Consider the following 14,653-nt stretch of genomic DNA (forward strand, 5'->3'; position numbering starts at 1 on the left):
ATTTTACGGTTTCTCTTTGGCACATCTGAATTGCCAGCACCACCCCTCTTGTGCAACTCAGGAAGAGCCAGATGAAGAGATGCACAGGGCAAAATATGGAGAAAGGGTGCGGCGCTTCCATGTCCCTTCCAGGCGCTCCACTTTTGAAATTTTAAGCAGAAAGATTAAAACATGGGCGAAGTTGTGGGTGTGGGGACCTGGAGAACGGAAGCCCGCCCTGGCCCCCCACTAGCCTCGCCCCACCTGTCCGGTAGGTGCGAGCTGCCATCCGCAGGGCGGCGTAGGAAACAGGCTGAGCTCGACCCTGTTCCCTTTCCTACAAGGAGCATGCGCGCCTGGAGACACGTATGGCCAATCAGTGAAAAGGAGCGTCTGTGAGTGGCATAAGCTTTATTCAATCTTCTGTGGCTCTGGGCCCAGGCCTGTGCTCCGGCCAATGGTGGTGCAGGGCGGAGCTCGGGCGGGGATGGTGGTCACCTGATCCGTGGCGGCGGTGGTGGCCGAGGCTGTGGAGGTTGAACCTGTGATGGCGGCGACGGTGGCAGCTTGCGTGCGGCAGGGGACAAGGCGGTCCCCGGCGTTCTCGCAAATGAGGTTGTTGTCACTGTTGCTGGTGGCGGCGGCGGCGGCAGCGACGGAGCAGCAGGTGCCGCTGGTGCTGTGGTCGAGTGATCGGTGAGCGGAATGGTGGGCTGGGGCGGGCCGCGCTGCGCACGGTAAGGGCTAGAGTACCCTCGCTCGACTCTTGACTGTACTCGGCGAGAAGCTGCAAGGCCCACGGGGGACTGTCCCTTGCTCGACGGCCCATAGCAAATCGGCCGGGTCAGAGCTCCCAGACCCACGCATCAAGGTGGGAGCTCACGGGCTTTAAATTTCAAGCCATGCACTCTCGCTTGACAGCACCTCTTCTGTCCACTGGCAGGGACTTGTGGGCTCCTGCGACCGACACCCATGAGGGCCACATCACCAGCGACTTGCAGCTCTCTACTTACTTAGACCCCGCCCTGGAGCTGGGCCCCCGCAATGTGCTGTTGTTCCTGCAGGACAAGGTGCGCCGCCCCAGCCCTCTCTCCCTCGGTCATCAGGAAGCAGGCAGGCCCCCCGCCCCAGGACAGTGAAGCCCATCCCCTAAGGGAAGCTTCAGTGACCTTGTCCCAACTGCAGGGAGGTGTGGCTCCTCTCTTGGGAAGGAAGGCCTGTAGGGGAAGAAGGTTCAATGGGAATAGTGGGGGCCCCAGAAATTGCATCAACTTGATTGGGGGAAGCAAGTGGTCAGAGGCCAGATGTCTACAGAATACCATGCACTGATCTGACCTACTCTGTACGGTGGGGATTATTGACCCTCTTTACAGATGAGAAGACAAATGCCCAAGGAGGGGAAGTGACTGGCTCAAGGTCACATAGCTAATGGGTGGCAGAGTTGTGATTCTAATCATAATGATCATAGTAGAAATTTCAAAATGATCACTTACTGAGTGCTTCCTATGCACTGTGCTAAGCTGATGGCATTATCTTGGCTTTACTGACAGGGAAACTACGGCTTGTAGGAGTGCAATGATTGGTTGGTTTTTGCACAGCACAATCGGTCCTGGCCTGAGTCTGTCAGATGTCGTCCCCCTGCCCCTCCAGTTTGTGCTCATAATTGGCACACTGTTTCCTCTCCCATTTGAATCCCTCTGCTCCCAAGCCAAGCATTTAGATCGTGAGAAGATTCTAGGGCAGTGTAGGTTTGGGAAGTTATCGAGCCTCTGCTTGTCCCTTCCTTGTTCGTAGCCTGTATGGCTCATGCCCCCTGTAAGTCTTGCTCTGTCACTCTGTGGGCAGGTTGTGGCAGTCATGCTCTCCTGTAGTCCTTCCAGGAGGTGGTAAATGATGTAGTCAGACTGGAACTCAGTTCCAGTTCTACTACTTAACAGTCTTGGGAATCATCTCCGAATGCCAGTTTCTGCATCTGTGAAATGAAAATACCCCCTCATCAGAGGGCTCTGAGGAGCAGCTCTCAATATCCATGTAAGACATCTTCCTGGATCCCTGCCTTAAGGCATTCATCCACCGGCCAAATATGAACCGCCTACTCTGTACCAGTTACTAAGTGTTGGGGACACCCATGCCCTCACCCTGAGGAAGCTGACATTCATGTGAGGGTGACAAGTAAATGCTAAGTTCTTATATAATGTCAGTGTTACAGTGTTTACAGAAAAAAGAAGCAGGCCAAGGGGAGAGTGACTGGCAAGGTTGTGTAAGATAAAAGTGATTGGGCGGGGGCTCAGTGAGGAGGTGGTATCTGAGCGTTCCTGGCAGAGGGTTTGAACAGCAGGTGCAAAGGCCCCGGACAAGGAGTGCTCTTGGTGACTCCATGAAGAGCTGGTGTCACTGGAATACAGAGAGTGAGAGAAGGGGTAGGAGCTGGCGAGCCAGGTAGCCCGGAGAGGAGGAGGAATGGGTTGGTTGCAGTTCTAAGTGCGGTAGGGAGCCTTGGGTTATTTCAAGCAGGGAGTGGCATAAGGAAATAGTGGCAGTTTCTAGGCTTTCAGAAGGAGAGCCCAGGTGTCCAAACAAGGTCAGGATTCCTGGCCTGGAGGGAGAGGAGGCTGGGCAAGTGTGTATACTAAACAGAATGAGGTTAGAGAAGCTGTTTAAGATCACCTCCGGGCCTAACTGGGAAAAGCCAGAGGAAGCTGGGAGTTGGGGAGGAGGGTGGGAGTTGAAGGACATCTCTAGGTTGCAGAGGAAAAGGGATGGGCGTCGGGGTTACTGTGGTCAGGAGAGACTTAAGTACTTTCTCTAGCATGTTCCAAGATCTTCATTTGTCTCTCCACTTCCACCGAAAGCTGGTAGGGTGGGAGACTTCTCACCCTTCTCTAAAAAAGGTCTCATCCAGACTGGACATAGGTGGCTATAGCTGTTGCAACTGGTATGCGGGTTCTCCTTTTTCTCTGACTTCTGTTTAGCAGGGGTGGGGGGCATGCAGTAAATGCTTCTAACTGCCCCCTTTAGTCCCTTCCCCTAGCTTCTCTCTTCCCTACCCAGTTCCTGTTGTCTTGCAGGCAGGCAGCTGACTCTTACTCCTGAGGTTACCACAAGTCAGCTGCCCACAGATTTCCTCCCAACCCCATGACTGCCTTCCATGATTTCTAACCCTCCCCCTGCAAGAAGGGTGCTAAAGAAAAGAAAGAACCTTCCATCCCCACCCCACCCCAACTCACCCTTGCTTGCTCTTTTGACCAAACCAAATCTGACTCTAAATGAGATTTTGCGGGCCCTGCAAACACACAGGGAAAGTGTCTGCCACCTGCCCTGGCCCTGGCCCACCCTCTGAGGCCATCTTCCCTGTTTCCCTACTAGCTGAGCATCGAGGACTTCACGGCGTATGGTGGTGTGTTTGGGAACAAGCAGGACAGCACCTTTTCTAACCTGGAGGTAAGAGTCCTCTCCTAGCTGCGGATCATGGGGGGTTGTTCTGCCCCCCTCCCTGAGCACAATAAGAACTGTCCGCTTAGGGACCAGAGATGCTGGCTTTGTGGGTAGAAAGGCCTGAGTATTAGGGGCCAGGGGTGTGGGACGTTTTCTTTCTGGTCTTGAATGAGACTCCTATGTGGGTGTGGGTGTGGCTTGTCAGAGGAGGGCTGCCAGAGCGGTTTGCCAGGCTGGCTCAGGCCCACTAGTCCCTTGCTAACTCATCCCCCACCTGTCCTCTGTCCCCAGAATGCTCTGGACTTGGCCCCCTCCTCTCTTGTGCTTCCTGCTGTTGACTGGTATGCAGTCAGCACTCTGACCACTTACCTTCAGGAGAAGCTTGGGGCCAGCCCCTTGCACGTGGATCTGGCCACCCTTCGGGAGCTAAAGCTCAATGCTAGCCTCCCGGCTTTGCTGCTCATCCGCTTGCCCTACACAGCCAGGTATGGCCCAGCCTCCAGCCTCCAGCCTTCAGGCTCTGGGCTCTGGTAGCACAACTGAATCAACAACGACAGTCCTCCCATTCAGAACCTTGAAGCCCTTCCAAAAAGTGCCCTGTATGGCCAGAAAAGGCTGAAAGGGCCTCCGGCTGGGCCGTGACTCGGGAGTTGGTGCCCTGCACTGAACTAAGCCTCCAGAGACAAGGTGGACATGGGCTCTGGTGGTAGGAAGCCATCTTACCTAGCCAGGACCCTTTCACGCAGCAGGTGGCAGGGACATGAGTGGGACCGTGAAAGTGGGGTCAAGGGATTCCGGGCAGGGTCGTGAGGTGAGCAAAGATGTAGAGGGAGAAGCAAGCAGGGCTCCTAGAGCTCCCAGCTAGAGTGTGCTGGTTGAATGGGGCTAGTAGGGAGGGATTGTGGCATTGAGTGGAGGGCAGGATAGAGGGGCAGAGGGGATGTGGCTGGGGGTGGTGGAGAGCTCTCTGGGTTGTGGGAGCTCTAACACTCTGTCTTTTCCATAGCTCGGGTCTAATGGCACCCAGGGAAGTCCTCACAGGCAATGGTGAGTAGAGTCAGGAAGAGTGCACGTTTTCTATCCTCATCCAGCCTTCGGCCACAGAGAGCTGGTCCACAGCCCCTCAGCCCCTCCTCAACCCCAGGGCAGCTCTCCTGCTTCTTGGAGCAACTGGCAGCCAACCAGGGAAAGGCTGGCTCTCAGGCCTCACTCGTCCTCAGTTGGGCCCTTCCTGGCAGGGATTTCCTGTTGTCTAGGGGTCCTCCATTCGGGAGCTTTGGAGGCAGTTTCCGCTCAGGCAGCGTGAATCCTAAAGTTTGGACAACATTTTAAAAAGCAGTTCTGAAGACTTTTGTTCTTTTTGCTATAAAGGACAGTCAGTCATTCCTGGTAGAAAGATCATTGGAAATCTTTTAGGGGTGGGTTTGGAGTTTCTTATATCCTTGTCGTTTTTCATTCACTTTAGGTAGGGCTTGGCATTAGGGAGTTGACAGCCAAGGCCACAGGTGTCCCAGCGGGGCTAGGGGTGGGCAGGATGAGAAGCAGCTGCTGTTAGGGATCCTCAATGGAAAGTGAAAACACTAGTGAAGGTTGAGGGGAGCTGACTTTTCAAGGGTCTCAGTGTCCCACTACAGAGGACATGCCAGTTGCTGAGGGTGGGGGGACTTCACAGTGCAGACATCTGGTGGTTCCCACTTCCATGAGGTGATCTCACAGTGCTCAATCAAGAGGGGGTACTTGTGTGGTATGTGAAAGGGCACAACCTTGCCTGTGCTGGCTTCTGCCCTGTGAGGGTCAGATGGTTTCTAACAGGCCATGGGAAGCATTGCTGAGCGTCCACCTGTGACCTGGTTCTCTGTTCTCCCCATTGCCCCGCAGATGAGATCATTGGGCAAGTACTGAGCATGCTCAAGTCTGAAGATGTCCCGTACACAGCAGCCCTCACGGCGGTCCGCCCTTCCAGGGTACGTGCCCTGCTGCAGGGGCTCTGGGAGGGGTGGGCAGAGGCCACGTGGTGAGTTGGCCCGGAGGGAGTGAGGCTCCAAGGGGCCTCAGCAGGGGCAAGCTTCTCTCTAGGCCAATGTCTGGGGGAGGAACGTGAACTGTAAAGTCCTGCTTACTCCTCCCTGAGGTGGCTTTCCATGGGCCCTGTCAGTCTTACGGGCTGGCATACTCAGACGGTAAGTCCGAGTATTCCTAAGTTGGAGGGGTTGGGAGTGTCACAAAGGCTGAGGGGCCAGCCGGAGGAAGCCTCCTGGAGGAAGGCCCTCTGAGTGTGACCGGTGGAACTACAGATGGTGGAGAGGGAGACAGTGAGGGCAGGCCACTTGATTTGGGGCCTGTTCCCAGGGCCGTTCAGAGAAGGCTTGTGGGCTATTTCTGCAGGTGGCCCGCGATGTAGCCATGGTGGCAGGAGGGCTAGGTCGCCAGCTGCTGCAAAAACGGGCAGTGTCAACTGTGATCCACCCCCCTGTGAGTTATAATGACACTGCCCCACGGATCCTGTTCTGGGCCCAGAACTTCTCAGTGGCATATAGGGAACGCTGGGAAGATCTGACCCCCAAGACATTTGGGGTCCAGCAACTCAACCTGACTGGCTCGTTCTGGAATGACTCTGTTGCCGGGTAAGGGCAAAATACCTTTCATTGTAGGTGGGTATATGTGTTCACTGTGGGAATGCTGCTGGTGTCACGGGGTGGGGCTATTGGAGGGCCCTCAAAGTGAGAGTTGCTCAGAGTTCTGTTTCCTTGTGCCTTCTAGTCCTTGACTGGGACCTTGGCTATTAATACTGCCCAGTCACCTGGGAACCTGATGCTTCCCCCTTGAGCAGCCTCAAGGAGACTGCACTATGGTGCATACCAGGCCTGAGCAAGTTCTGGGGCTCCCATACCCTCCCCGTGTGGTGAGAGATCGCCCTCACTCCCAAAGCCAAACCTGGGCACCTCAACGACCCCAAGGAGGAGCTGAAAGGAGGAGGGGCAGTGGGTTCAGGGGAGCCAGAGGAAGGAGCCCTGGGCTGGAGGTAGGTGGCCTATGTACTGGCTCCTGATCTAGAATGTGACAGGGTCTCAGTCTTCCCATCTGTGAAGTGGGGCCATCACCTCTTCAGGTGGCTACGAGGACCCAGGCAGCTTAGGTAGGAGCAGGCTTGAGCACCTTGATCTAAGATGCTCAAGGACCTTTCAGAGCCTGACAGCTTGCCTCTTACTCTGGTCCTGCAGGCTTTCGCTGACCTATGAACAACTTTTTGGTACCACGGTGACATTCAAGTGAGTCCGAGGAGCGGTCAAGGTGTGGGTGGACTGGTGTGGCTCTGGCTTCCTCAGCAACCTGACACCCCTGCGGCCTCCCCCAGGTTCATTCTGGCAAACCGCTTCTACCCAGTATCAGCCCGGTACTGGTTTACCATGGAGCGCCTTGAAATCCACAGCAATGGCTCTGTAGTCTACTTCAATGCCTCCCAGATCACAGGGCCCAGCATCTACTCCTTCCACTGCCAGTACGTCAGCACTCTTAGCAAGGAGGGCAGTCTCCTTGTGCCCAGAAACACCCAGCCCTCTCTCTGGCATATGACTCTTCAGGACTTCCAGGTAGGGAGCAGGGAGGAGCCCAGGCTGGAGGTAGCAGGATCCTGGTAGAGGGGGGAGGGAATGGAGGCCTGGTCTTCGGGCTTGGGCTCCCATCCCATGGATTTGTACTGCTTAATAACTTGAAAACCTCATCCCTTACTGGGCCTCCCTCAGTGTGGGGCCATGTGGTCCTTTCTATCCCCCAGATCCAGGCCTTCAACGTGACAGGCGAGCAGTTCTCCTATGCCAGTGACTGTGCCGGCTTCTTCTCCCCGGGCATCTGGATGGGGCTGCTCACTTCCTTATTCATGCTTTTCATCTTCACCTACGGCCTGCACATGATCCTGAGCCTCAAGACCATGGACCGCTTTGATGACCACAAGGGCCCCACCATCACTTTGACCCAGATTGTGTGACCCTGTGACCACTGGGGATTGAGGGTGTGATGGTGTACAGGTTGTCACTTTTTCACCTCAAGGCATGCTGGACTGAAGGACTTCCTTCTCTTCCTACCATAGCATGAACCCCCAGTTCCTCTCAGCCTGTCTTGCTCCTGTTCAACCCTCTGAGGGACTTTCCTGGGGCTGCCCACCCCATCTCTGTCAACAGGTGTACATATTCTACGTAGATAGTAGATCTCCCAGGCTTGGTGATTGTGAGGGGAGGGGACATGAATTCTAGAGCCCCTTCCGCCTCCCCCCGTTCTCCTTATTTATTTTCACGTCTCCACCATCACCCCTTGCAGTTTATAGTGCTTTTGTGTAGCGAGTGCTCCCTCCCCGGGCTTTATTGGGCTCCCTGCAGCAACCAGGAGCTGGATGTTCCCTGAGTTGGGGGGTGGAAGTACTTTTTAACTCCCACTTGGATGGTGGTGTTTTTGGTGATGTGCTAACAATAAGCAGTACTCTGGGGTCTATTTCCGTGGCCTGAGAAGGAAGGGACCTCCACGGCAGGTGGGCTGGGTGTGCTCACTGGGTTTCTGGCAGCTCCTGCAGGGAATGCCTAGCAGGACCCTGGGGTGCTCTGTGGGTTTCCTTCCTAATAAAATAAAGACGGGTCGCCATGCTTCGGCCTCTTGTCACTCATTTCTGTACTGGACAGGAGGGATGCACTTGGCTCAGGGCTTCCTGAGAGGCGCAGATGTAGCTGGAGCCAAGTCAGGCTAAGGGGGAGGCGGGAAGGCCTGTAGGGGTCGACGGACTGCCTCAGGGAGCCAGGGCAGATGCAGTGGGTCTTTAACAAGGTGGTCCCCTAAGTGGCTAGGGTAGGGAGGGGCTGCAGTGCGCAGGCACGAAGGGCCAGGGTGGTTAGCGTCTGGGGGATGAGCACCTGACAAAAGTAGCCCTCAGGTCCCTTTGGGACTGCCCCCTGCCACCGCAGGGGCATGCGCCTGGCCCTGGGGGCCGCGCTAAGCATCCCGAAGGGCGGGGCAGCGCAGAGGCCGGGCGCACGGATCCCTCAACCGCAGCACCTGCCATTGGGCTGCCCCGCCCTCCCCGCCCTGGTTCACTCCCCTCAGGCCTCTCAGAGAGCGGAGCAACACTGGTACTGAGGCCTGGGCACTGGCAGCTCTCCCGGGAGGCGAGCAGGGGAGGCACTGGCCCGGACCTTGCACTGCGGAGCACAGGGAGGGGACGGGACTCTTTGACGTGGCGGAGGGGTCTGACGGTGGCCTACACGCCGCCATCTTTGGTCCAGTGCTGCGGCGGAGGCTGTGGTGAAGGAGGAGGAGGAGGAGCCGACAGCGCTGGCACCGAGGCCTGACCATGGATGAGGAATACGATGTGATCGTGCTGGGCACCGGCCTCACAGTAAGTGCGGTCTTGGGTGCCTGGAACCCCACATCACCCCCTCCTCCCTGCCGTGCTGCCACCCCCGGCCCCATCCTGTCACTGCCATCCCCGGGGCTGTCGCCCCCGCCCCCGGCATTCGGGTCCTGGCGAAAGACAGCCCGGAGCTCACCCCCTTACGACGTGGTCTCTGTCCACCACCATGGCCCTTTCTCTAAGAAACGTCCCCCTTTTTTCCTAACCCCCTCGACTTCCCGGGCCCCGACCGTCGGTCCCTTCTGTCCTCCCCATCCCAGCCTGCAACACCCCCCCACTTCGGCCCTACATCCCCCAGTGTCCACCCCTTGACACCGGTCCCAACACATTGCCTGCACCTCTGGCTGGTCCAGCATCCCCTCCTATCTTGCGCTAATCCTGGTGAGGATGAAGTACCAGGACCGCAGGTCAAGGGGTCTCACCAGGGTGGGCCCGTATCCTGCCTTCCCAGCTTTTTATGGGGCCTAGGGACCCAGGGAATGTTCCAGAAGGAGTAGCAGTGGGGGCCGTGATCACATTCCCGCTACCCCACCCTGGTTTCCCATGGAGATCTCAGGCTGACTAGTGCCTTCAGCCTTTGTCCTTGGGGTAGTGACAGTGAATGGTGAGGATGTTTATTTTCCCCCTTCCTTCAAATCCTGGTGGATCGCTCCTCTAAGAGACTCCTCTCCCTTGATCTTGGCGCAGAAGCCCCTCCCCAGGCTGGAAGACTCAGGGTCAGGGACAACTTGGAGGAGGCAGCAGCCCAGGGTGGGGCCTGCGATTTCTGGACCATCCTACGCCTTTCTTCCCTTCTCTTTCACCGGCCCTTCACTGTCCAGCTGAGTCTCCTCTGTGGCTCATTGTGTCTTATCTGTCTTCCTACGCTCTATGTGGATAAGATAATTTTCTTGGCATCATAGCTGCTGATTGTCCATCCGCGTGTCTGCTGGATGCTTTCCCTCTATGCATCCGTTATTTCTCTTCTTTACCTCTTTGCCCCACAAGGTTATAAAGCAGATTGTGGTCAGATGAAGCCACTGTTCCCCAATTTTAGGCGAGGTGGCCTGCGGCGGGTGAAAGGCAAGAAGCCGTCCATTGGTACAGAGTCCCTAGCTTTGCTGTCCTCCTCGGTTTGGGGTGGGGAACAAGGGTTACTGGTGGGAATGTGGGCAGGAGTGCAGCAAATGTTGCTCCTTCCCCAGGAATGCATCCTGTCAGGCATCATGTCTGTGAACGGGAAGAAGGTACTGCACATGGACCGGAACCCCTACTATGGGGGTGAGAGCTCCTCTATCACACCCCTGGAGGAGGTGAGGCCGCCTGAGCCCAGGCCCATCCCTTGTTAACCTCTCGCATAGGGTGCTGCAGCACTCCTTAGGTTCTCTGGGAAAGGGGGAGTGGGGGAGGGAGGGGTGGTCTTAGAGATACCTCTGTTTCTCTCCTTCCTGTTTGTAGCTGTATAAGCGTTTTCAGTTGCTGGAGGGGCCACCTGAGTCAATGGGCCGGGGCCGAGACTGGAATGTTGACCTGATCCCCAAGTTCCTCATGGCCAATGGTGAGGGAGACCAAGGAGGTATTGTGGGTTGTGATTGGGACAACCAGAGAAGGGTCAGGCGTCATAAAAAGGTAGCCAGAGCAGATGGAGTTTCTGGAGGGAGCCATACTGATACTGTTGCCATTGCCTCATGGATTTGCAGGGCAGCTGGTAAAGATGCTACTGTATACAGAGGTGACTCGCTACTTGGACTTCAAGGTGGTGGAAGGCAGCTTTGTCTACAAGGGAGGCAAGATCTACAAAGTGCCATCCACCGAGACTGAAGCCTTGGCTTCTAGTGAGTGTGGGTCCCCTGAGCCAGGGAATCATGGGGATGGGGGCAGCCATTCAGAGCAGGGTGCCCCTTGCCCAAGGTCACATCCCCAGGTAGTACCAGAAGCCCCTTGCTCTGTCTTCCCTATACTGACCCAGACTGTGCCTCACATGGGTTGCCATGAGGGAAGGCTACATGCAGAGGGGATATGGAGGGGGGACTTCTTCTTGGAAGATTTCAGCCTTTGACAAGGACTCCACCACCTGACCAGTGAAACATCCTCCTGTGTCAGAGCCGGGAGGGCCCTCTGCACCTGTGCAGCTGGGAAGCTGAGGCTGAGAAGGGCAGAGGGGTTAATGTAAGGTCACACGGTGGTTAGTAGGAGAACTCATCCGGGAGCTAGGGAACCAGCTTTCCTGGCCTGCCTGGTGGCAAGGAGAGATTCATGTTCTGTGGTGCAAAGGCTCTCCTCACATTGCCTTTGCAGATCTGATGGGTATGTTTGAGAAACGGCGCTTCCGCAAGTTCCTAGTGTTTGTGGCAAACTTTGATGAGAATGACCCCAAGACCTTTGAGGGCGTCGACCCCCAGAGCACAAGCATGCGTGATGTCTACCGGAAGTTCGACCTGGGCCAGGACGTCATTGACTTCACTGGCCACGCCCTGGCGCTCTACCGCACTGATGAGTGAGGGGAAACTGGCATGGCACACTGCACATTGCCTGGCCTGCACCCTGCCCTCCCTTCTCCAGCCTGCTGCTCCCTCAGCCCACCATGCACATCTCTTGAACTCAGCCACACGCTCACCTGTTACCTTTTCCATTCGTTCCTTGTGTTTAACCCACAGGCTTCCTCAGGCCATTGAGGTTGGGGGAATGCTGGCCTGGTGCCTGGGTGGGGGTGAGCTGGGGGTTCTGCTTTTGTAGCCTCTGCTTCTGACCCTGTCCCCCCAGCTACTTGGACCAGCCCTGTCTTGAGACCATCAACCGCATCAAGTTGTACAGCGAGTCCCTGGCCCGGTATGGCAAGAGCCCGTATTTATACCCACTCTACGGCCTTGGAGAGCTGCCTCAAGGCTTTGCGAGGTGAGGGCATGGCTTCTTTCAGTTGGCAGTACTGAGTAGGACCAGGGCCAAGAATGGGAATGGTCCCTTTGAGCATTTTCATAGCATTTTATATTCTGCCATGTGGTCTTCATTTACTTTGCATCTTCCTTCGGTAGTGGGGATGCGGCAGCAGTGTGTTGAATTGCAGAGTTGAAGAGCCAGGCCACCGCAGACAGGGCTCACTCTGCTGCCTGAGTCAGGCAGCACTATGACCGCACTAGAGTACTTGGAACCTTGAGTCAGGACTTCTCCAGAGCCCTCCATTTTGTTCCCCAGGCCATTTCCATGAGGAGCTGTGCCCTCATGATACCCTTATGCTACCGTTTGCAGGGTATTATGGGTGACACATCTGGGAAGAACCATCAGGTCTCGTGAGCTCTGCCTGCCTGGGGCAGCCTGCTCTGCATCCCAGTGATGTTTCCGGGGGAGGATGCAATGGCATTGGTGGGGTCTCCTGGGTGGGGTGCTCCACCATCACTCTCCCCACCACAGATTGAGTGCCATTTATGGGGGGACGTACATGCTGAACAAACCTGTGGATGACATCATCATGGAGAACGGCAAGGTGGTGGGTGTGAAGTCTGAGGGAGAGGTAAGCCTTGCCCACAGTGCAAACATGATGGTCTGGGTGGAGTTCTTAAGAGGCTTTCTTCCTAGTGATCTTGGCTCTGCTGGGTTTGCTGCTACTCAGTTCTGAGGGCTTCGGGCTGGGCACTGGAACTACAGAATTCTGCATAGCCATTCCTGTTGGCGAGAGGTTATCTCTCAAAGCCCATGTGCTATGTCAGTCACTGGTCCAGGAAGTGTCCCTGATCACAGTGTCTCAGCAAAGGGGGTCACCCAACCCTGCATATGGGGCGTCCCTCTTTGAGATGCAGGATGAAGCAGTACGCTACAAGACGGGCAATGGTGACAGCGCAGAGGAGCCCCCTCCCTGCCTGCCATAGCTGCCAGCCCTAGCTGTGGGCCCATCCCCATGACTACCTAGGGGACTGTTGGATAGAGACAAGGCCTTTTGGTGCTTTTACAGGTGGCCCGATGCAAGCAGCTGATCTGTGACCCCAGCTATGTTCCAGACCGTGTGCGGAAGGCTGGCCAGGTTATCCGCATCATCTGTATCCTTAGCCACCCCATCAAGAACACCAATGATGCCAACTCCTGCCAAATCATCATCCCCCAGAACCAGGTTAACAGGAAGTCAGGTAGGCCAAGCCCCATGTCACTTCCTTTGGGGTATTATCTTTACGGTGACCCTGCTTGTCCTCATAAGTCCTGGGGCTCTCTGCCTGATCCCTCCATGGAAGAACAGGGACCCAGATCACAGTCATCATGACGTCAGGCTCTAGGGATTAGGTGCCTTGGACTCTTCCCCTTCAGGAGGATGGCAGCTTGGATGCTGCCGGCTATGTGGAGCTGGGGAAGGGCAGGCAGGCCCAAATTGAGCCCACCCCCAGGAGCCCTTTGTGTGCCCATGTTAATGGATTGCTTCCTGCTGGCAGACATCTACGTGTGCATGATCTCCTATGCACACAACGTGGCTGCTCAGGGCAAATACATCGCCATTGCCAGCACCACGGTGGAGACCACGGAGCCTGAAAAGGAGGTTGAGCCCGCCCTGGAGTTGCTGGAGCCCATTGACCAGAAGTGAGGGGCTTGGGGGAGGAAGGGAGCCAGGGAGTTGGAGGACTGGGGGATGGGGACCAGGGAAGGGCAAGGCTGGTTGTGAGGCCTGTCCCCTCCCCTCCATCTGCCCCTCAGGTTTGTGGCCATCAGTGACTTGTATGAACCTATCGATGATGGTTCTGAGAGCCAGGTAAGCAGCCTGTTTCAGCCCTGGTTCCTGGCTGCCTGCCCAGGGCTCCTGCCCAACTCACCCTGGGCCCTGGCTGTCACTGTTCTCAGGTGTTCTGTTCCTGCTCCTACGATGCCACCACACACTTTGAGACAACATGCAATGACATCAAAGACATCTACAAGCGCATGGCAGGCTCCGCCTTTGACTTTGAGAACATGAAGCGCAAACAGAATGATGTCTTTGGAGAAGCTGACCAGTGATTGCTGACCCTCCCCCAGCCCTGGATACCCTCTCCCCTGCTCTCTTCCAGGGCTAGGGAGATGGGCATGGCTGGGCATCCCTGTTTCCAGCATCCTCCACGTCCCCCACCACATTCCTGTCACCCACCTCATTGATTCACTGACCAAATCCTTAATCTTAGTGATGGTTTGGGAGATAGGGGGGCGGGGGTTGGATAGCGTTCTCTTTCTTGGCCCTTACTTACCCTGGGAAAAGAGGGTTCCCCTCCTTATGTGTGTTTCTTCCCCCTACCAGTGATTCTTCTGCTCTGTTTGGGAAGAACGTGGAGGAAAAGCTGACTTCTGCCCCCACTGCGCTTCCTTCCACTGTAGTGGCCTTTGGAGATGTCCCCTGCCTCCCCCCCACCAACTCTCTTGCGTGTTGGAGAGAAGGGGCCCTCCCAGCACAAAGTTTCATCCTTCGTTCCCCACCCCTGTTAATTTATTCTAATTTATTAACTTCTGCCCATTCTGTCCGAGAAGGAGTGTTGTACCCCTCCGTTGCAGTCTTGGGTGCCCGGGGCTGTGGAGCAGCTCCCTTGGCTGCCCAGGCTGCCCGGGAGGGGGAAGGGCTTGGGTGTGGCCCTGTTGGAGGTTGATCTTACTGTTTTTGTTTTTTTTGTGTCTTTGTGTTTGTGTCTTTTGGTACTTGCTGAGAGAGAAATGTGAGCAAAGCAGAAGGAGGTGGGAAAATGGATCCAGACCCCCAGTGTACCCCCCTCCACGACTTTCCCTTAGTGGTGGGAAACCCTTATCTTGCAAAGTGAATGAGCCCTTCCCCAACCTCTAGTGTATTTCACAGAAAACAAAACCTCCCAATAAAATTGTGTGGAAACCTAAGCCCAGATCCTCAGCTTTATTGTCTAAAAGCTGGGC

At 55.9% G+C, this 14,653-nt stretch overlaps 2 protein-coding genes across 2 annotated transcripts; both read left to right on the plus strand.

The window, feature by feature from the left end:
- Positions 1 to 463: 463 nt before the first annotated feature.
- ATP6AP1 (ATPase H+ transporting accessory protein 1) lies at positions 464 to 8,049 on the plus strand. Its single transcript, XM_037056955.1, has 10 exons — positions 464 to 675; positions 923 to 1,049; positions 3,346 to 3,420; positions 3,706 to 3,899; positions 4,421 to 4,461; positions 5,293 to 5,378; positions 5,800 to 6,038; positions 6,636 to 6,683; positions 6,770 to 7,004; positions 7,190 to 8,049. The coding sequence occupies exons 1-10, from the start codon at positions 527 to 529 to the stop codon at positions 7,397 to 7,399; spliced, it is 1,404 nt and encodes a 467-aa protein (XP_036912850.1). The 5' UTR covers positions 464 to 526; the 3' UTR covers positions 7,400 to 8,049.
- A 461-nt stretch (positions 8,050 to 8,510) lies between these two features.
- On the plus strand, positions 8,511 to 14,617 carry GDI1 (GDP dissociation inhibitor 1). The gene is made up of 11 exons (XM_037056956.1): positions 8,511 to 8,794; positions 9,994 to 10,101; positions 10,247 to 10,346; positions 10,489 to 10,623; positions 11,087 to 11,285; positions 11,552 to 11,683; positions 12,197 to 12,296; positions 12,735 to 12,906; positions 13,204 to 13,348; positions 13,463 to 13,517; positions 13,607 to 14,617. The coding sequence occupies exons 1-11, from the start codon at positions 8,750 to 8,752 to the stop codon at positions 13,757 to 13,759; spliced, it is 1,344 nt and encodes a 447-aa protein (XP_036912851.1). The 5' UTR covers positions 8,511 to 8,749; the 3' UTR covers positions 13,760 to 14,617.
- Positions 14,618 to 14,653: the final 36 nt, after the last annotated feature.

This window comes from Sturnira hondurensis, unplaced genomic scaffold (assembly GCF_014824575.4).
Source record: "Sturnira hondurensis isolate 20B ecotype Veracruz unplaced genomic scaffold, ASM1482457v3 Scaffold0009229, whole genome shotgun sequence".
Taxonomy (NCBI): Eukaryota; Metazoa; Chordata; class Mammalia; order Chiroptera; family Phyllostomidae; genus Sturnira; species Sturnira hondurensis.

Coding starts and splice junctions, on each gene's coding strand:
- ATP6AP1 (XM_037056955.1), top strand. CDS start 527: ATGGCGGCGACGGTGGCAGCTTGCGTGCGGCAGGGGACAAGGCGGTCC. Junction 676..922: donor GTGCTGTGGTCGAGTGATCG/GTGAGCGGAATG, acceptor GTCCACTGGCAG/GGACTTGTGGGCTCCTGCGA. Junction 5,379..5,799: donor CGGCGGTCCGCCCTTCCAGG/GTACGTGCCCTG, acceptor CTATTTCTGCAG/GTGGCCCGCGATGTAGCCAT.
- GDI1 (XM_037056956.1), top strand. CDS start 8,750: ATGGATGAGGAATACGATGTGATCGTGCTGGGCACCGGCCTCACA. Junction 12,297..12,734: donor GTGTGAAGTCTGAGGGAGAG/GTAAGCCTTGCC, acceptor GTGCTTTTACAG/GTGGCCCGATGCAAGCAGCT. Junction 13,349..13,462: donor CTGGAGCCCATTGACCAGAA/GTGAGGGGCTTG, acceptor TCTGCCCCTCAG/GTTTGTGGCCATCAGTGACT.